This window comes from Neopelma chrysocephalum, unplaced genomic scaffold, assembly GCF_003984885.1.
Source record: "Neopelma chrysocephalum unplaced genomic scaffold, ASM398488v2 Primary Assembly neopelma1_22, whole genome shotgun sequence".
NCBI classification, from domain to species: Eukaryota; Metazoa; Chordata; class Aves; order Passeriformes; family Pipridae; genus Neopelma; species Neopelma chrysocephalum.
Window position 1 is genome coordinate 26,082,924 of NW_020897689.1, and position 20,984 is coordinate 26,103,907.

Here is a 20,984-nt window from a genome sequence, read left to right on the forward strand (position 1 = left end):
TGATAGCTTGGACCATTATTCTGTACATAAACGGAGTAATAAAGTTACAAGAGAGTTCTGCCTGGATAAAATCTGTTTCCTGTGGATTCATTCTCCAAAAAGGGTGCTGAGTGAGGGACTTTTGCCGCAACTGGTGCCCCGTGTGAGTCATTTTTCTGCACTGTGGTGAACGCACAACATGACAGGTGAGTAGAGAAGAAAAAAAAAGGCAAAGGAAAAAACAGAAAAAGAGAGGAAGAGAAAAGGAAATAGAAAAAAATATATAATAAAAGGGGGGCGTTTTTTTTTTGTGTGGCCATAGCTCTATCAGAATAGAGCACAGCGGCACTTGTTGAAAAAGGAGTTGCAGGGTTGTGTTAGTGATGGGGCAGACTGCTTCTATTGAACATGAGTTGTAATTTCGAGTTTTGCAGCAGATTTTAAAATCTTCAGCGTATTGTTTAAGTGACAGGCAGGTGACTTCCCTATTATTATGAGTAAAAAGTAATTGTAATTGGTTCCCGGAATAAGGTTCATTTAATAGTAAAATATGGGAATGTGTTGGTGAACATTTACAAGCTATGAAACAAATGGGACTTGACATTGCAGATGAATTTTTAGTGACTTGGTGATTTATTTTTACAGCATCGTCTCAGTTGCAACCTGCAGAAAGAGTTCTTGAAAAACAGGGTGAACAGGGGGACGATAGGGAACATGTTTGTAATTTGTCCGAAGAGAAAAATGTTAAAGACGATGGTCCTGATGTAAATCCTTTTGATCCAAGACTCGTAAATCCTGGTATGGGACTGATTTATGCCCTCTCCTTATGCCTATGCAGACATTGTTAGCGGATAATGAGAAATCCAAAAATCTGTATTCCATGCCCACTATGGCACCCCCTCCCCTCTTATTGACTTTGCGAATAAGTGGGTTAATGATGCTGATGAACATATTTGACACACGGCAAAAACAGTTGTGAAATTCTGTACCGAGGAAGCATTAAAGCAAGGGGATTTATCTTTCGCTTTCCCTGCGGTTTACTATGCGAATCAGCCTCCTACACATGAGCCAGTTCCATATCCAATATTCAAGGAATTGAAAAAATCTGTAACGGAAAATAGCATTCAAAGTCCTTTCACACTGGAGTTGGTAGAAATGATTGCTTCTAGTAATTCTATGGTACCTTGGGACTGGAAAACTCTAATGTGAACAATCATAGAATCAGCCAGGTTGGAAGGGACCTCTGAGATCATCAAGTCCAAAAATGATCCACTACCACCGTGGTTACTAGACCATGGCACTAAATGCCACATCCAGTCTCATCTTAAAAACCTCCATGTGGATGAGGACTCCGAAGAATTAGAGAGAAAAGCCTACCAGCGCTGGACTGCAGCATTGAAGGAGATCGCAGAAGAAGAGGATTGGATCTAAGATAATGGACTTGTCTAACTGAAACTGTTAAATGGAGAGAAATCACAGGTTAATGTTTGTCTTAATGTTTTAAACTGATGGTTTATTCCTGCCCCCGAATTTTACAATGCTTTGATCCCACAAGAGTTTCACTCCCTTCTTATGCATATTCTATTGTAATCCCTCCCCTCATGTTCTGCACCCAATCGTTGTTCTTCTTTCCCACAACTCCTCCCCTTGTTTATCATACTCTGGAAAGTTATTCGAGCTCCCCTATAAAAGGGGGAGCCATTTTAATAAAGTGGTTCACTCCTTTCCAACCTACAACCTGTGTCAAACCCTGAGTGAACTTCCCTAGCTGGGCTGCGTTACCTCCAGGGACCAAGAATCCACCACTTCCCTGGGCAGCTCATTCCAATGCCTGATTACCCTCTCTGTAAAGAATTTCTTCCTAATATCTAACCTAAACCTCCCCTGGAAGAGCTTAAGACCATGCCCTCTTGTCTTACTGAGAGCTGCCTGGGAAAAGAGACCAACCCCCACCTGGCTACAACCTCCTTTCAGGGAGTTGTAGAGAGTGATGAGGTCTCCCCTGAGCCTCTTCTTCTCCAGGCTAAACAACCCCAGCTCCCTCAGCCTCTCCTCATAGGTCTTGTGCTCAAGTCCCTTCACCAGCCTCGTTGCTCTTCTCTGGACCTGCTCCAGCACCTCAATATCCTTCCTGAACTGAGGGGCCCAGAACTGGACACAGTACTCAAGGAGTGGTCTCACCAGCGCTGAGTCCAGGGGAAGAATCACTTCCCTGGACCTGTTGGCCATGCTGTTCCTGATAGAGGCCAGGATGCCATTGGCCTTCTTGGCCACCTGGGTACACTGCTGGCTCATGTTCAGCTTCCTGTCAATCCAAACTCCCAGGTCCCTTTCTGCCTGGCTGCTCTCCAGCCAATCTGTGCCCAGCCTGTAGTGCTGCAGGGGGTTATTGTGGCCAAAGTGCAGGAGCCGGCACTTGGCCTTGTTGAACCTCATCCCATTGGAATCAGCCCAACTCTCCAGCCTATCCAGGTCCCTCTGCAGAGCGCTCCTGCCTTCCAGCTGATCAACACGCCTCCCCAATTTAGTGTCATCTGCAAATTTGCTGATGATGGACTCAATCCCCTCATCCAGATCATCACTAAAGATATTAAACAGGACTGGGCCCAACACTGATCCCTGGGGGATGCCACTAGTGACCGGCTGCCAACTGGATGCAGCACCATTCACCACCACTCTCTGGGCCCGGCTCTCCAGCCAGTTCCTAACCCAGCACAGAGTGCCCCTGTCCAAGCTCTGGGCTGCCAGCTTTTTCAGGAGTATGCTGCGGGAGATGGTGTCAAAGACTTTGCTGAAGTCCAGATAGACCACATCCACAGCCTTCCCCTCATCCACCAGGTGGGTCATCTGATCATAAAAGGAGATCAGGTTGGTCAGACAGGACCTGCCCTTCCTAAACCCCTGCTGGCTGGATCTGATCCCTTGTCCATCCTGTAGGTGCTGTGTGATTGCACTTAGGATGATCTGCTCCATAACCTTGCCAGGCACTGAGGTCAGGCTGACGGGCCTGTAGTTTCCCAGGTCCTCCTTCTGGCCCTTTTTGTGGATGGGTGTGACATTTGCCAATTTCCAATCATCTGGGATCTCCCCAGTGAGCCAGGACTGTTGGTAGATGATGGAGAGAGGCTTGGCGAGCTCTTCTGCCAGCTTCCTCATCACCCTTGGGTGGATCCCATCTGATCCCATAGACTTGTGGAGATCCAAGTGGGCTCAGCACGTCGCAAACTGTTTCTTCCTGGATTATTGGGAGGCTATTCAGCTTCTTATCTCTGTCTACAAGCTCCAGAAGCCAGCTGTCCTCAGGACAACCTGTCTAACTGTTGAAAACTGAGGTAAAGAAGATGTTAAATAGCTCAGCCTTTTCCTCATCTTTGATAACTATATTCCTGCCCACGTCCAATAAAGAACGGAGGTTTTCCTTGCCCCTCCTTTTGCTACTGATGTATCTGTAGAAAGACTTTTTGTTATCCCTAACAGAAGTGAATAGATTGAGTTCAAGCTGTGCCTTCGTCTCTCTAATTTTCTTTCTACATGACCTAACTATATTCCTAAACTCTTCCCGAGTAGACAGCCCTTTTTTCCATAATCGGTAGGCTCTTTTTTTTACCGTAATTTCCTTCAAAATCTCCCTGTTCAGCCAGACTGGTCGTCTTCCCCGCCAGCTTGCCTTTTGGCACACTGGGACAGCCTGCTCCTGTGCTTTCAAGACTTCCTTCTTGAAGCATGTCCATCCCTCCTGGATCCCTTTGTTTTCAAGGGTTGTTTCCCAGGGTACACTCTGAACTGAAAAGAATTGCAAGGTCAAGCTGGAAAGCCACTTGAAGTATGATTGTTCTTTGTGGCTGAAGGCAGCCACGCGAGTGTCTGTGTGGAATGAGTGCAGATAAGTAAAATCTGGCCTGGCTTGATAGCTTGGACCATTATTCTGTACATAAACAGAGTAATAAAGTTACAAGAGAGTTCTGCCTGGACAAAGTCTGTCTCCCGTGGATTCATTCGCCGAAAAGGGTGCTGAGTGAGGGACTTCTGCCGCAAACACCTAAACAAATTCAACATCCACAAGTCCATGGGCCTTGACAGGATGCATCCACAAATGCCGAGAGCACTGATGGACATCATAGCCAGGCCACTCATGATCATCTTTGAAAGGTCATGGAGATGAGGAGAGGTGCCTGAGAACTGGAAGAAAGCAGATGTCACCCTGGTCTTCAAAACAGCAAGGAGGAGAATCCAGGGAACTAGCAGCCAGTCAGCCTCACCTCAATCCCTGGAAAGGTGATGGAGCATCCTATTCTGGAGGCCATCCCTGCCCACATGAAAGACAAGGTGATGCAGAGTAGTCAACAAGGGCTCACTAAAGGTAAGTCATGTTTCACCAACGTGATGGCCTTTTACAATGAAACAACTACCTGGATGGATGAGGGGAGAGCAGTGGATATTGTCAGCAGTGTCTACCTTGATGTCAGCAAGGCTTTTGACACTGTGTCTCACAACATCCTCATAGGGAAAGTCAAGAAGTGTGGGTTGGATGAGTGGACAGTGGGGTGGATTGTGAACTGGGTAAGTGGCAGATCTCAGAGGGTCATAATTGGTGGCACAGGGTCTAGTTAGAGGCCTGTCACTAGTGGTGTCTCCCAAGGTTCAATACTGGGACCAATTTTGTTTGACTTATTCATCAGCGACTTGCCTGAGGGCATGGAGTGCCTACTCAGGTACAAAACAGGGAGAAGTGGCCAATACCCCAGAGTGCTGTGCAGCCCTTTGGAGGGACCTTGACAGGTTGGAGAGATGGGCAGAGAACCTTCTGAAATTCTACAAAGGCAAGTGCAGGGTCCTGCATCTGGGGAAGAACCACAGGCACCAGTACAGGTTGGGGTCTGACCTCCTGGAAATCAGCTCTGTGGAGAAGGACCTGGGGATCCCAGTAGACAACAAGCTGTCCATGATCCAGCAGTGTGCACTTGTGGCCAAGGTCAACAGAATCCTGGGGTGCATTAGGAATAGCATTGCCAGTAGGTTGAGGGAGGTGATCCTGCCCCTCTGCTCAGCACTAGTGAGGCCACTTCTGGAGTGCTGTGTCCAGTTCTGGGATCCTCGGTACAAGAAGGACATGGAGCTCCTGGAGCAGGTCCAGCACAGGGCTACAAGGATGGTCAATGGACTGGAGCATCTCTCTTACAAGGACAGGCTGAGGGAGCTGGCCCTGTTCAGTCTTGAAGAGAGCTGACTGAGAGGGGACCTTATCAATGTATGGAAATATCTGAAGCCAGCGTGTCCAGAAGATGGAGCCAGGCTCTTCTCAGTGGTGCCAAGCAATAGGACAAGAGGCAACAGGCAGAAACTTATCCACAAGAATGTCCACCTGAACGTGAGGAAGAACTTCTTTACTGTGCGGATGACCAAGCATTGGACCAGACTGCCCAGAGAGGTTGTGGAGTCTCCCTCACTGAAGGTATTCCAGAACTGTCTGGATGGAATCCTGTGCCTTGTGCTCTGGGATGACCTAGACTGAGCAGGGAGGTTGGACCAGATGACCCAACTATGGTCCCTTCCGATCTCACCGATTCTGTGAAACAACAACGTTGGGATCTGGATTTAGTTTTAAGGCACACGAAGCGGGACTTCACGCCTCCGGGCTGAAGCCAAACTGCCGCACTCACAGCAAGATCCAGCCTCTCCCTGGCACAGCCGCGCGCCGGGCCGGTCGTGGCACGCGGTCCCACCGTCCGACCCGCCTGCGCCTCCCGCGGCCGCGCCGGGGGAAGCAGCACCGGCCCCCGCCCCCGCTCCCGCCCCGCCCGGCGGCGGCAACGGAAGTGGCGCGAGGCAGAGGGCACCAAATCGTTCGGAGGTCGCGGCGCCAAAGCGAAGCCTGCGGTTCCAGGCCGCTCCCTCCCGCCTGGCCCCACCCCGAACCGCGGGCAGCGCTGCCACCGCCGCCTTTTCTCCGTTTCTCTCCCCTTCCGGGGCTCCGCAGCGACTCCTACCCGGGCCTCCCGCCCGGCTCCGCCTCCTCCTTCCCCGGCCGGGTTGCGCTGCGCCAGGTGGGGGCGCTCGCGGGCGCGGCAGTGGGAGCCGCTGGCGCCGCCATCGCAGCGGGACGGTTTCCGTCCGCTCGGCTCCCCAACATGGCAGCGGTAGCGGGAAGCAGCCGCTCACCTCGCAGGCCGGCGCTGCTGACCCCTCGCGGCAACGGGGACCGCACCGTGTTCCTCTTCGACCGGCGCCGGGAGCAGGCAGACCCGGACGAGAAAGTGCTCAGCTACGGCAAGGACAATTACCGCGCCTTCCGCAGCGCCGTGTGCCAGGTACGCGGCGGGGCGGGCGGTGGCGGGCATGGCGGCGTCGAGGCTCCCGGTGGCGCGGGGACTGTGGGGCGGCCGGGGGCGTCGCACCCTCCGCTGCCTGCCGGGGGGCCGCCGCGTCCTCCGCCTCACCGCCAACTTTGTTGCCGGCACAGGTGGGCGGGCGTGGGGGAGAGCCTGCAGCCGCCCCCTCAGTGTCCCCTCTCCCGCAGGGAGCGGGACGGCAGTACGGGGCGGCGGCGGGAGGCGCGCGGGGAGCAGCCCCTGGCGGCGGGCGAGAAAGCCGCGGGAAAGCGGCGGGCGGGCCCCGAGCGCCCCCGCGCGGGCAGCGGCGGCGGCGGGCGCGGTGCTGCACCTCGGAGGGTGCTGCCAGGAGGGATGGTGTTCCTCGGCCCCTGGTGGGACTCGGTGATCTCAGAGGTCTTTTCCGACCTATTTGAGTCTGCGATTCTGTTTGTGCTGTCCAAGGTGTTGGCGATAAACGCCGATCGTTTCCCATCCATAGCGCAGTGACTGTCTCTCCGAAGCCCCCAGCGGTGACTGCCGTTTAAATACTTTGTCTGGCTGGTCCATTGCTTTGTCGCGCGTCCTTTCAGTTTTCTTTCCCTTCGTTTCGCGAAACGAAACGAAACTTATTCCGTCTTCACATTTCTTGGAGGTGGAGATTCCTTTCTGCCTACGGGCTGTTTGCTGTAGTTTGCTGGTGATACCAATGGGCATCCCCCGTCTTCTGTAATGGTTTCGTTTTCTTAGGGAGTAATAAATGTCATAGACCTGTTAGCTGCCTGCATGTTTTGTCTTGTGAAATCCACGGGAAAATAAGCTGTAGATTGCAATAATTTAGCCTGATAAAACGTTTATTTTAGTTTCTTTATCCAGTGTAATTTGCACTTTGTTCTTTAGGGTATAAATTATATAGTTCATATATAGATAGGATATAATAAATGTATATTTTATATTTAAATAAATAGAATATTTTTCTATAATATTATACAAGTATAACTTTATGTAATAATTCTACCTATAATGCATATAATTAATTTCATGTATAGTAATATAACATACAATGTATATAATGACAAGAGTATATAAATAGAATGTATAAAATATAACATTAACATATTTATTAAAATATGTAAATAAATAAATATAATAAATGAACAAATAATATAGTGTTTAATGTAATAGTTTCCTACTGCAATGGAAACTTTGGGTTATCAATGTCAGCAGGAATAGCTGTCACGTATAATTACCTGCTCCTTGCATAGTTCATCTATTTCAGTGTCAAAAATGGCATATCCATATTCTGATAGAGGCACTGAATCTGTACTGCTATTTAAGATGGAGTCACCTTCCCTGGAAGTGTTCAGAAAACGTGTAGACATGGCTTTTCGCGGTATAGTTTAGTAAGTGTGGGTTTATTTGTTCAAGGTTGGACTTGATGATCATGGAGGTCTTTTCCAACCTTTATGATTCTATACGCAGAAGTCACCTGGCTATGGAGTGTTAGCACATTCCTTGGTCTGATCAGCACCACTGAAGTTCAGAAGACTGGAAGAAACAACTAGTAAAATGGAATAAAGAAATTAGTACACTTCATGCAGTGTAACATTCTGAGAAGTTAGACGGTGGGGGTGGGTTCATGGCCTTCTAAAGGTTTGTATCTCCTATGAGAAATTATGAGTATTACATTATTTTCTCCAAGACTTGTCTTAATGGATCCCATCACAACTCTACATAGCAGATGAATTGCAAGAATACTTCAGAATAATATTTTCAGTAGTCAAGGCAAATATGTGGATGATTAACCCATTTTTTTTCTTTTCTTTCTTTTGTAATTAATGGATTCGCTGAGTTTAACACTAATTTGCAATTTGTTATATGCAACAGAGTGTTTTCATGATTTTTATGTATATGCTGTGCACTCGAGTGATTTGTGTTTCCATGCATCTTCATGGTGTTCAGTAGTTCACAGAGCTTTTGGGATATTTGCAGTCTTATACAGAAATAAGCCATCATCACCAGCTGTGACAAATCTTGGGTACAAACAGCTTCAGGGGTTTGTTGTCTGAAAAGTGTATTGACATTGTGAAGGCAGTAATTTGCCATTGAGCAGACTGCTCAGATGTGCAGCATAGCATTTGAAAAGTCTGGTGCTGCAAAGCAGACCGTGGTGTGTTTGATGCCTATGAAAGTAAAATTTTTCAAGTATAGTTTTTTTCAGTGTTAACACCATAATAGTTGTCAACAGTCCTGTAGCTGTTTTGGGTAATAGAATCTGTGCTCTTATGAAGTTATGCACCAAAACCCTCAAGTGATCATTCACTTGGAGAAAAGACTTCTCCAATAATGTGTTGACTGTGTGTAAGTGCAGTCAGAGATGAGTCTTTTACTGCTCGTTTCAGTGTGGTGAGTCTCTGCACCTTGGAGCTTTCATCATCTGACTCTGAAAGGATGCTGAGACAAGTGGTTTGACATGACCAGTAAATGCTGGTACAGTGAAAAGTGGACAGACAGAGGTCTGAGAAGTTTGATATCTGGTGTCTCCCACATCAACAGTGTACAGGTTCTCCTTAGACTTCTGGAAGAACATTCTGGCATCTCAGTGCCCCTGGGAGCTTTGTGCATTGTGTGTGTTTCTTGGAGTGTTGTACTCCTAAGTTCCCCAATTTGAAAGTTGCAATTAACTACTTTCATGAAAAAGGTGATGGATAAATGGGTTCACCTGGCTGGGACAGACTTTCCTCACTTCATGGTGCTGAAAATGTGTCAGAGAAGTGATGAAAGTTCAGAAAGAAAGATTCTTTTGTTAAGCAAATTTTCAGTTGATTCAGATTAAGATGAAGTGGATTGTTATATTCATCCTTCTCCAATTAAAGCTGTTAGAGACGATCTGTCTGCTTGATAAGGAAAATGCCACATATGTAACAGTGTTGTTCCCACATCTACCATGTCTGGTGCCTCAACCTCAACACAGGCCCAGCTTTAAATTGACTTTCATTGGAAGTTTGTCATACAACTGAGTGATGCTGCTATACCAACAAAGGTGCATAGGTGTTTTCCAGTCTGCCAGTCTGGGCTATGGGGCTGGTCATGTCTGACAAGGATGCTGGAAATATTAAGCTGTTGGAACTCATCATCATCATCATGGCTAGGCTTTGCAAACTATTTCTGCTGTGAACATCTTCCTGTGGCATAAGAGAATTCCTATGGATATAACTGGATATGTAGGAGTCAAAGGAGAGGGTAAATCTTGAAAAAAAAGTGAAATTAAACCTGACTGCAGTATGTGATGAAGGCATGATCTTGGCCTGCTGCTTCTGAGACTTATTGTTTTTGCATAATGCAGAAAGAAGATATTTTCCTGTTTGTGTAGAAAAGAACTATTTCTGCCACTTGAGAGGTTGGTTTAGGAGCTGATGCATGTCCTCGCTGTCTGTTGTCGTATAAAATATTTCTCCATTATTACTGAAATATTCTTTATTTATTTTTGAAACTTTTGGGGTATATTTGAAGCAAATATTTTTTTACTGTCCCCTGACAACAAGTTAATGTGTGGCAATGTTGTTGGATGTGGCTTTATATACTGATAAATTAGCTTTTCATTCTCAGTGTTGGGGGAATATTTAGAAAAAAAAATCTTATAAAAGAAGCTGAAGCATATATAGTCTTCATTCTTCATCCTTACAAGGTCAATCCTAAAGCAGAAATCTCCTAATTAAAAGTGATGTTAGCCTGATTATTCCATTTGAGCTCTGTTGAGCATATATGAAGCAGTCATATAATTTCAGTGTGAAGAACCATGAAGTTTTAAGGTGAATAAGTGAATTAAATACCGTGTTTTGCCTCTTCTTGGCAATACCATTTCTTGTGCACCTTCCTATTGTCTTCTGTTAGGTCAAAGCCCCACTGCTTGTCCTGATATTTAGAATATAATTCAAAAATAAGTATTGGCGATGAGTAGAATGGAGCTAAACTGTTGACAGCTAATCCTAGATCCCTTGTTCACGTTGTCCAGGTACACAGTGAAGCTGGAACATTTCATTTTGTTGCTAAGCTGGCAGGAATCCTTCCAAGCACTTAGACCACAGTCCTTTTAAAGCAGAAAGGTGTCTGTGCTGAAAACTGCACAAAACTTCTGCTGTATGTGAAGGGTTTTTTGAGAGTCTTTGAGGTGAAGTACCAGTCTGAAGAGAGTTTAATGTACTAAGATTAGTGTTACTACTTAAATAGGAGCTGAATACATCTGTAGATACTTCTTTAATTCTCTTGAAAGTTTTCATCATTGCTGCGACCTCCTTGTGTGAAAAAATTATAGATCTATAATCTGTATTGAAAGTAAATATCTGTAATTGAAGTAAATACTCAAAAATCAGGTATCACAATAAACCAATTTTTTTTTGCTTTTAATCTTTTGTCACATCTTATGTTGAGCTTCCCATTGTAATAGATTTTTTTTTGCCAGTCCACGCAAATAAATTTCAGTGTCTCAATAAGCCGAGGCAAAAAAGGATATTCATTAAGATGCAGTAGGGACAATAAGCATAGGTGTAGTAGAAACTTGAGAAATAAGTGTACATTTTTGGTGAATATTTGCTTACCAATGCCTAATAAATAATGTATAATTAAATTATCTGGAATTAAAGAAAAAATATTAGCAACTTCTGCAAAATTTGTATCACCAAAGAGTAACTGATAGATGTATTTAGAGGTATTTAGATTACTGACTAAAACATCATTCTGATAAACACTCAGTAGAAGTACTTCCATTCCTAATGATGAAATCAGTCCATCTTAAAATAATTATATTTTTGTATTATAAAGCCTATATTTGTTTACTCAATTTTAGCAATTCTGTATAACCAGAAATTAAAAATAGATACATTTTAAATGTACTGTGCATACACAAAGCAAATTTTTCCTTGATTTTTAAAGAAACTGTTACAGGTACTATAAGATATATGTAAGATGCAGCGACATTGTTTTTTCCAAAACTATCACATTGTATTTCAGACTTCACTGAAATTCTTGTGTATAGCATCTCTGCGGACGTTTCGTGGGAAGAAGGATGCAGTTTGCATACCTTGGTACACTTAGATACTGCTTTATGGTGTGGTGATTGATTTGGAAAGCTGTATGGCCTTTAAGTTCTTGGTCAAATTTGAGTGTTGGCAATACAGTCAGATGCAGAATATCTGCACTCTTTAGGATTAGTTACGCAAGTGAAGCTTTTAGATGCGACTGAGTACTTTTTGCTTTTGAAGAGCAAAATTTTGAATTCTTGTTACTTTAACAAGTGGTGCCATACAAAGTATTTTGGTGGTGGAAGCTTACAATGAGTTGATGTCAAAATTTTGGCCGATAGCTACACTCATGAACATTTCTGATTGTGCTTTTAGACACAACAGTTTGTGAAGGTCTCATGGAAGTTACTATGGTTGTCTAGACTTGGAATAAGTCTAGTAATGACAGCACAGCTCTTTGCAGACATTCTGGGGTCCCAGGCTTCTTTCTGCTAGTTATATGTTGCAAATCTTGAAAAGATGACTGAGTTAACAACCGTTCTGGACAAAATTTTATAGATATATGCTTGTGGCTTCTGTAGCTGTCTTGTGTCATGCAATTTCCCTCTCTTCTTTTTCTCTCTGGTTTTCAAAAAAAATATGGTAAAGCTTTAAGATACCTCATAAAATTTTATTATATTACTGAATCTATTACATAGCAATGTTCTAAGTGTTTCTTTTGAACCATCTGTTCACTTCTTAACATGTTTCATTGATTACTTTTTGTAAATATTTAGAAGCATATCAATGGAGCTTCTTATAGTAGTGAAACTTTTAAGTAGGACAGAGGACAAGGCCCCTCAAGTTCTGCAAATGCTGTAATTTAATCTTTAGATGGAGATGGCTCTGTCAATAAAGGATTGTTGAAAAATATTATAAAACATTAGTGTTCACTGCTTGTTTTTGTCTGTAGGTTGTCTCTAGTGACCATCTGCCCAGAAGATACTGGCTCCTGTTCTTCTATTTCTGTAACATACAATTTTTTGTTTTGAACTCCATGAAATGCTTAGAAATAATTTCTGTCTTTTTTTTTTTATTTCAACTGTTTTTTTTGGAGACTTTTGGATCCCCTTTTTGTTGGTGTCCAAAGATGTTATATATTAAGTTTGTGTTCGGATATTCGGAAAGATCAATCGTGTTATGATTAGAGATAATTGTTGTCATGCTTGCCTTGCTACCATGAGTGCTTAGCCCCAGATCCTTGATAACAGATTCTCAGCAGAGTGTCATCATGTTGAGACTAACTGACCTAAGAATGGACTGGAAAAGTTTATTTGATTAGCATTCTTAAGAGTTCAATACAGTTGTTCCAACTGACTTCCAGCAAGGTCTTTGTCTCCACTTAATCTTTTTAGGTCTTAGTTTTTGTATTTGTAATTTGTAATGATTTTGTATTTATTAATTACCTTAATATATCTGATTATATGAATAATGGAGAGACAATACAAATATCTCAGTATCCATAAGTGTGGTGGTTTGAAAAACCTTTTCTCTGGGGCAGTAATGGTTTGCCCCACTGATAATACTGGACCAATCAAAGGTTCATATGCGCCCTACGGAAATTACATACCCACAGCAACGGAAGAGAAGGTGGTGAGGTAGTTTTTTAGTAGTTGGGTAGCCATGATCTGAACCACGAGGAGGCAGGGGGCCGGTGGGCCCCCTCTGGGGGCCAAGAGCCCACAGCCCCAACTGAGGCTACGAGAGACCCGATGTAGTGTCAAAGCTGGACTGGGTCCTGTGATCAAGAGGTGGGAAGATTTCCTTGCTATCGGCAGCGGCAGAAAACATTGAAAGCGGCAGCGGAGCAGTCCTGAACAGACACAGCGATGGCTGAAAGCCAAGGAGATAGCCAGTAGCAACAAGATAACATGAAGCCAGCTGAAAGACGCAGAGATGTTCCTGCAGGAGGGAGAGCTGCAACGAGGCAGAGGAAGGCTCAACGGAGCTGGTTTGGGGTAAGACTGTGTTACTTTCCCAAAACTCAGACACCTGCTGAGGAGCAGGGGTGGACTTCCAAACCTTTAGGGAGTCCCAAAATGCAGCAGCAGCTAGAGAGAGGGAGAAAAGAGCCGAGAAACCTGAAGTCGTCCTGAGAACTCAACCAGGACAGAGTGCGGAGGAGGTGCCCGTGCCCTCTGCTGCTGCTGCTGCTGCTTCTATTGTGCTGGGAGTCTGAGACAGAGCAAAAGAGCTTTGGTAAGACTGAACTGAAAGCTGCCTTCAATGTTCTACCCCAAGAGGAGTGAAGATCTACAGGGAGATCCCCCGAAGGCTCGGGCTCAGGGTTGGAATTTCCACAAAGTAAGAACCAAACTCCTGACTGCCATACTTATATCTGCTGCCTTAGGAAAATGAAGGACACTAACCAGTGCCACAAAAAACTGAAACGAAGGAACTGTGGCCTGTGCAGTGACAGAAAGACTTTTCTCTTTCCTTCTTGGACTTTTATTGAAGGAAAAGAGGAATTTAATTCAATGTAAATATATATATATATATATAGGTGTGAGTAAATAAACCCTTGTAAATATTTTTTCCCTTCCCCCAATAACGAATGGTTGTGTTTTGTCTGAAAACTCTCCACATGAAGTGAAAAAGATATCAAGTCCATACCATCACTAAACCCTCTCACAGGGGCAGACTGTGGGAGGGGGGCTTGAACTTAAAAATTAGATCCTTGGGAGTTTCAAACCACCACAATAAGCATTACTGAAAGACAGTTCTTGGTTTGAAAGTCTGTGATTTGAGAGTGAAGTCCTTTTCTGTAAATGTGTACTACCATTTCATCCATTTGTTGCTATATAAAATCTCTCAATTTTGACTGGTAACTCTTTTTGATGTGGCATAAAGTGGGATAGCTAACTGATAAATGTATATTGTTCAGATGGCAACTTGGCAAATAGTGTGGGATATTTAGTTAATCCCATGCAAAGTTACAGAAGGCTACAGGCCTCTCAGAGTTTGAATTGGCTTCATTTCTCCAGATTCCAGAACAAGTTTCTGCAAAGGAGCTGCTCGATCAATGTGAAATACTGAAAAAGCTGTATTGTTTTTTTTGTAATGTTGGGTAGCTAAGTAACTATCTATGAAGGACAGCATTGAAAATGACATTGCGAGATTTCTTTACATTTAACTGATACAATTCAGGTCCCCTTTAGGAGTTTTGTGTTGGCAGTACTGTTCTCTTAGCCAGAAAAATACTTCTGGGCTAGATGCCACTTGGAGGAAGATAACTGTGGCTGTTAAGTCTCTTGTTATCCTTTGACTACATCATCAAGCTCTGGGATCAGTTCTTCACATCATTCTTATGCATCTGCCTGTTTGGGTTGGTTACTGTAGAAGGAGACAGCATTTTAAGGGTGCAGAAGTTGCTTATTGTAGGAAACAACTTTGTTTTGGAAAAGTTTGGATTGCAAGGGGTTAAATGTCTTCTATAAAGATACTGTAGTTTTGATTTCACTGTTTGACCTCTGTCTTAATGGAGTGTTCCATTCCTTCAGTTTGAAAAGTCACCACCAGAAATTATTATTCTATGGTAATAGACTGTAGGACCAGAAGAAGCAGACCAATGATTCTGTGTTTACAGCATGTTATTTCTCCTTCACTTACCACTGCAAGCCTATTCATGTGACTGCAAACTGTGACAGTACACACAAAGCTAAATATTCGCTTGTTGAACACCTTTTCCAAGGCAGATAGTAAATCTAGAGGTGAAATCTATGTTAACTTCATGTTAAGTGTTTTAGTTGGCTTAGTAGCCAGGTGCAGATAAAGTAGCAACAAAACTTGGTTTTGTGCTTATGTGCTAATATGTGGAAGAGAAAAGAAATGGAGGTCTATTTGAAGGAGTTTTTGCTGCTTATGAGTTATCTGTGATTTGTGGGCTTGTGTTTTGTTTTGAGTTTGGTTTTCTTTTTAGTTTGTAAAGAAAACCTGTGACTGAAGCAAGTATATAAATTGAACCTTGCTTCTTGATTCAGATTAAAGGGTTAGAGATATCACAGTTCCCTCACACTTTCATGTATCTTACCTGTAAATTGTTCTGCTGAGAGCTTGTTGGGCATGGCGCATTCATGTGGCTGTCTCAAACTCTTTTAGCAGTATACTAATCTCATGTCATAAATAGCTACCAACAAATTGAGAGCTGTTAGCTTTATTTATTTAACATGAAGCATAGATGACGCTCCAGACTGCTTTTGTTTGTACGAAGACAGCTTTTTTTCCTTAGGTACCATTCCATGGGTGTAAGGACTGGTATCCTGCCATGTGTAAAACAGGCTTGACTCAGGGATTTTTTTTCTTAATTTGACTTACTGCCAGTTAACACAAATTTTTGCTTATTGATTGAGGGGGCCATTAAACACTTAGGTAAATGCTTTTCCTTCTTCTTCTCCAAGCTCATCTTCTGTCATAAACCTTTTTTTCCCCCCTTTCTAGTCTAAGCTACCCTTGTTTTCCCAATACACAACGCTTGCTCAATCCCAATTCCTTTGGTGATGCAACAGGTGGTGTGAGTGTCAGGGCCATTTACAGGGCTTTATTCTGCTTCTGCTCCTCCTCCATGCTTTTTACTGGGTTTTTTCCCACTATGGAGGGTTGTCCATAGGCCACAGCCTTGTGAGAGTAGGAAGACAGAGAAGGGAAATTGCCTGCCCTGACATGGGTCCTCCACAGGCCTCAATGCCTTTGGGGCCATCCCTGCTCTGGTGTGAAGAACATGGAGGTCCATGCAATGTGTCCTCTACATCTCCTCTATTCTTTCTCATTTGTCTCTTCTGTTTCTACCCCGATAAATTTGAGCAGGAGCATCATGTACCCCTCTGGTTGAAATTTGGATGTGTAGTTTGAGAGCCATCTGGCACTGGTCATGACTGGCTCAGGACAGTTGATGGCCTCCTCTCGCACTGGTCGTCGCTACAGCTTTCTGACATCAAAGCCCTGCAGCGTACTCTCAGTGTGGTTTAGCAACCAGTTTGGCTTTTAGTCAACAGCTATGGTTGTTTTCCCCGAATATTCAAATTTTGGTTCATTGATATAATTATACTTTATAGGTTTTAGTTGGCCTTCCTCTTCTGTATGCACATAGCTGTTAATCTTTGTAACATTTTAACTCTTGCGTTTGCATGTAGTGATCGTATGTAACCAATAGCTTAGGGATCCCTGCCTTTTCACACATCTACCTCTCCTAGCTTGTGGATTAATTTGAAGGTTGTCTCTATTTTTTCCTTGAAGTCTTTTCTTTTCTATCCAAACAGATAAAATCTTTCTGCTTAGCTGTTTTAATACACTAACCTCCAAACATGCTATCATCGTGAATGTGCAGAAGCATTTCTGAGTATAGTGATTGTATTGTGCTCTTCAAGATTTTGGTGACACGAAAAGCTAGCTTGTGGTCATGCGTCTAGACAGTGATCATAGAATAACCAACAGATTAAGAATCTGAATGTACTGTTGTTATTTAGTGAATTTTATCAAGTTTTGTGCATTGTCAGTGCTTATTTGGAAAAGGGCACAATGCTAGGCTGAAAAGGGCTCAGCAGGTAAACCTGAGCTTGTTACGAAGTCAACAGAAGATATCGTGTTGTCTCTTACGTGCACAAATCTTAGCGAGAAATGAAACATATGACCAAACGTTGTTTATCAGAATCAAATGAAACATCATCAGCTGTACAAGTAAATTACCCAATAGATTCACTTTAATTCAGCAATGACCAGCTCATCTTCCTGGAGACCATATCCACAAAATGGGACAGCTGTGCAGCCATCTCACTGCTACCTGGCATAGTGGGAAGGGACAGGGGCTGGAATAGCTAAGAGTGTAGGACAGAGGGAAAGAGAAAGTAGAAGTAGGTCTTATGTGGAAGTGAAGCATTTGAACTGAGAAATCTTCTAAGTTGGCCAAAGCTTACAAAGCAGATGGTCTCTTAAATTATGCCATGGACAAGAAAAACAGATTATCTGCAGTTAGAACTGCCAAACTCAGTCCATGAACCTGCCTAGTAGCTTATCATTAAATGACAAGCATTTGGACTGCGATGGAAAGGGCCTGCTGCCAGTGGACACCCAAGAACTGCTGAGCTCACCCAAGAAATATAAGTGTAGCTCTGCCTGTGAGGCTCGCCTATGGAATAGGGGAGAGGACTAGGAGGAGGCTGCCCCTGTTCGGGCAGCAGGCGGCTGTCTTGTGCAAGCACTACCCTTCCTAACTTCTTGGTGCCTTAAATGCTGCACTCTTCATAAGGTTTTGAGAGCAGAAGAGCTTTTGGGCGGTTGAGAAAATAGGGAAGCTGTAATTACAGCTGGAGGGAAAGATGCTAATCTGTGCTTTCAGTGTAAAACTCTACAGTTATTCTATATTAACCACTGACCTCGAATGGCACAGTAGAATGTTAGCTTTCTAGTATCCATATCCTTTGTTGCTTACTTTCCTTGCTCTGAGCAATTTAATATTTTTCCTACACAGATTTTTCATGTGGAAATTTGTGTAATGTGAGAGGTTGACTTCAAGTGATCTGAACGTAGAAGAGTTAAAAAGTGTAATTACTCCAGGTTCTTTAGTCTGAACATCAGTTTCTTTGTGTCATCTCTGTTTCACTTGCACCAAGTGCTATGATAAATTTGACAATTTTGCTAATTTTGCTGATGGTTAATAAATGTATTTTTAACATGGTCACTGTTGGAGAGAGAGTAACTGAAATATGAAAATCAGGCTTCTAGTGGAACCTTAAGCAGTGTTTTAAAAGTATTTTCATGAGTCAGAGTACTAGAGATGGAAAGAAAGAGGTATGGGAAATGATGAGGGCAAACTGCTGCAGAGAACACCAGTGTTTTAGGGAAGAATATCTAAAAGTGCATAAAGCACCTGTCTGAGCTGTGACTGTAGGACTGAATGGGTTGATGGAGTTTAATGAGACTAGATCTGACTTTTTCTTGAGTTTCAAAGACCTGGAAAGACAGGAGAAAATACAGATATTTAGTTTATTATTTTGAGAAAGAGATTAATGTTGAATATCAGGGTACAAAAATAGGGGCAAATGTAGAGGCATTTAAATGCATGTAGAAAGCTGGATAAAAAGTCAAAAGCTACAGTAACATATTCAAAATTTGGAGGCATCAAAGTGGCAAAGATTGTTTAGATTCAGAAGAATAAACTTCAGTGTTTTAGTGGTAAAGAATTTTTCTGAAAGAAATCTACTATTTTTTTAACTGTATGATATAATTGAAGAACCAAGACTTTAATATGTATCCAATGTTAAGAAATACTAGGTTGGTTTAGTATCTTGAAACAGTGCAGTTAAATATGGGACACCCTCTAGGTCATAACTATTGCTGTTGTAGGTGCAGCCTGAAGTAGAGCTGTTCATTCTTGTTCTTCAGCCCCCAAGGTGATTACCTGTAAGACATTTCCTCCTTCTGACAATTCCTATTGCTCACTAGAGCATATTTTAAGCAGGTGAAAAAACAAACAATGCTAGTACAGACAGATTTGGCTAAGCTGAGAAAGCAAATGAAGTTAAGTTCTGGATTTGAACTGTGTTCTAGGAGTTAATACAGGAAAATTATTTGATCACTTCTTAGTAGTTTGTGACAAAGTAAATAGACCACCTTTTTTTATTATTTGTTTGTTTTAATTTCTCTGAATCTTTTTGGAGTACTTAGTTGTCATAACTGAATACCCTCCAATTTTTATAGGCATTTGGCATAGCTACTGATGAAAAGTTTGTTATCACCACAACAAATAGGAAGGAAATTACAGAAGACAACTTCAGTAAGTATCTTAGATGGCAAAATAATTACAACTATTTCTTATATTGATTGTCAAGATCACGTGATGATTGTTAATGCTCTATGACATGAAATAATGCAATAATGAACTGAAAGTACAAGTCCTGTAATAGTTTGCCAAGAATTGTTACAAAGGTGACTCTTACAAGCAAGTTTTCAACAATTACTTGCTAGTATGATGGACAGTTATGCCAAGTAATTTTTTTACTGTCCATTGCGAATTCTGTAAATGATGGGGGAAAATGGCATGTATGTAGCTATCACCTGAGAAAACCTGCATTATTAAGCTTGGAAATGTGAAAAGATATTAAATTAAATGTTGCTAAATGCTGAGCAGGCAACGCCTAAGAAAATATAGAGATTACCTGAGGGTAAACCAGTACTGGTTTTGAGAGCAGAATTTGTAGTGCTCTTCAGTGTAACCTTGTATTTCATCTTCATTGCAGGCGAACTTGTTCAAGATGGAGTCACTTTATATCTGCTGCAGTCAGTTGATCAAATGTTGGTTTTGGCAACCAAGGAACGAATTGACTTCCTGCCCCACTATGATACACTTGTCAAAAGTGGCATGTACGAGTACTATGCCAGCGAAGGGCAAAATCCTTTGCGTAAGTAGTTGCCAAGATGTTTAAATGGTGTTCGTATGAATATAATGTGGTTATAACTAAGAGTTACATTTAGTTTAACTTTTAACTTTTAGTTATAGCTGGTGAAAAAAAACTCTTAACTGTAAAAAAAACTATGTTCCTCATGCAAATTTTTCTTTTAAAAATGAATTAAAGTGGCCATGTAATAATCCAGATTTATAAAGGTATCTCCTCAAATACTTCTTTAAGAAGTTTGAATATTTTAGAAGTAAAATAACTATAGCCTGAATAATCTTGTGGATGTCATCCAGACAGGAAGCATTTGTGTTATCAATTTTTGTCTCTTATACTAAACAAAAGAAACTTTGAATTTGGTGAACAGTTTTTCTGTGAGCTACTATAGAATTTTGTGTGCCTTCCCATCGGGGGTTCTACAGGGCTTAACTTACCAACAAGAGCAAGTATTCATTTAAAAAGATGCTACTTTAATTAGTTTTTATCTAACTGGTGTATTAAATATGTAACCAGCATTTTGTATTGTTTTATTGAAAAAAATAATTTCTGTTTATGGCTTCTGTGAAAATTCTGTCTGTGGCTATGATTGTTTTTTAAGTATATACTTAGGTACAGCGGGTTCAAAATTGTGCAGAAAAAAATGCAACTATCAAGACTCAAGCATGATACCATTCCCACCGTGATTTCTGTTTTAAAACAATATTGACATCTATAAATAGCAAATATATTTTTAAGGACCAGTCTCCTTTTTCCTCTTTCCTCTTTCTGCGCTTCATTTGTTCCCTGCTGCAATGAAGACGCTGTTTTGGTTCAGGTTTGGGGGTACTGTGCTCAAAGTGCACTGATAGTTTGGTCAATGATGTACGTATCCCTGTGCACAGGAATTGCTATATTAGACCACTCAAAGCATTCTGTTGAGATCTGTGCTTTGTTCTTGCCAGCAGCCATTAGTGGACCTGTTGCTCACCAGCACAGAGGAACCTACTGGAAGGGTCTAGATGGATAGTAGCCTGGTCTGTACTGATCACACCCTGGTGGAATTCATGATTTCAGTGAATATAGGCTAGGTGAAAAGTATAGTTAGGACTCTAAACCTTAGGAAAGCGAACTTTCAGTTGCTTAAGGGCGGGGTGGATGGGACACCCTGGGAAACAGCCCTTGGGGATAAAGGAGTAGAAGAAAGATAGCAGCTATTTAAAGACTTTTTTTCTCTTTGAGCACAGGAGCTATTGATTTTCATGTGCAAGGAG

The 20,984-nt window shown here is 42.6% G+C and overlaps 1 protein-coding gene across 1 annotated transcript in view; it reads left to right on the plus strand.

Annotated features, from left to right (window-relative positions):
• Window positions 1–5,852: 5,852 nt before the first annotated feature.
• The window catches only part of SMCHD1 (structural maintenance of chromosomes flexible hinge domain containing 1), a 75,383-nt gene continuing 60,251 nt past the window's right edge, over window positions 5,853–20,984 (plus strand). The window contains exons 1-3 of the mRNA XM_027675844.1: window positions 5,853–6,287; window positions 19,040–19,115; window positions 19,579–19,740. Coding sequence (XP_027531645.1) covers window positions 6,108–6,287; window positions 19,040–19,115; window positions 19,579–19,740 — 418 coding nt within the window. The 5' untranslated portion in view covers window positions 5,853–6,107. The remainder of the gene's footprint in view (window positions 6,288–19,039; window positions 19,116–19,578; window positions 19,741–20,984) is intronic.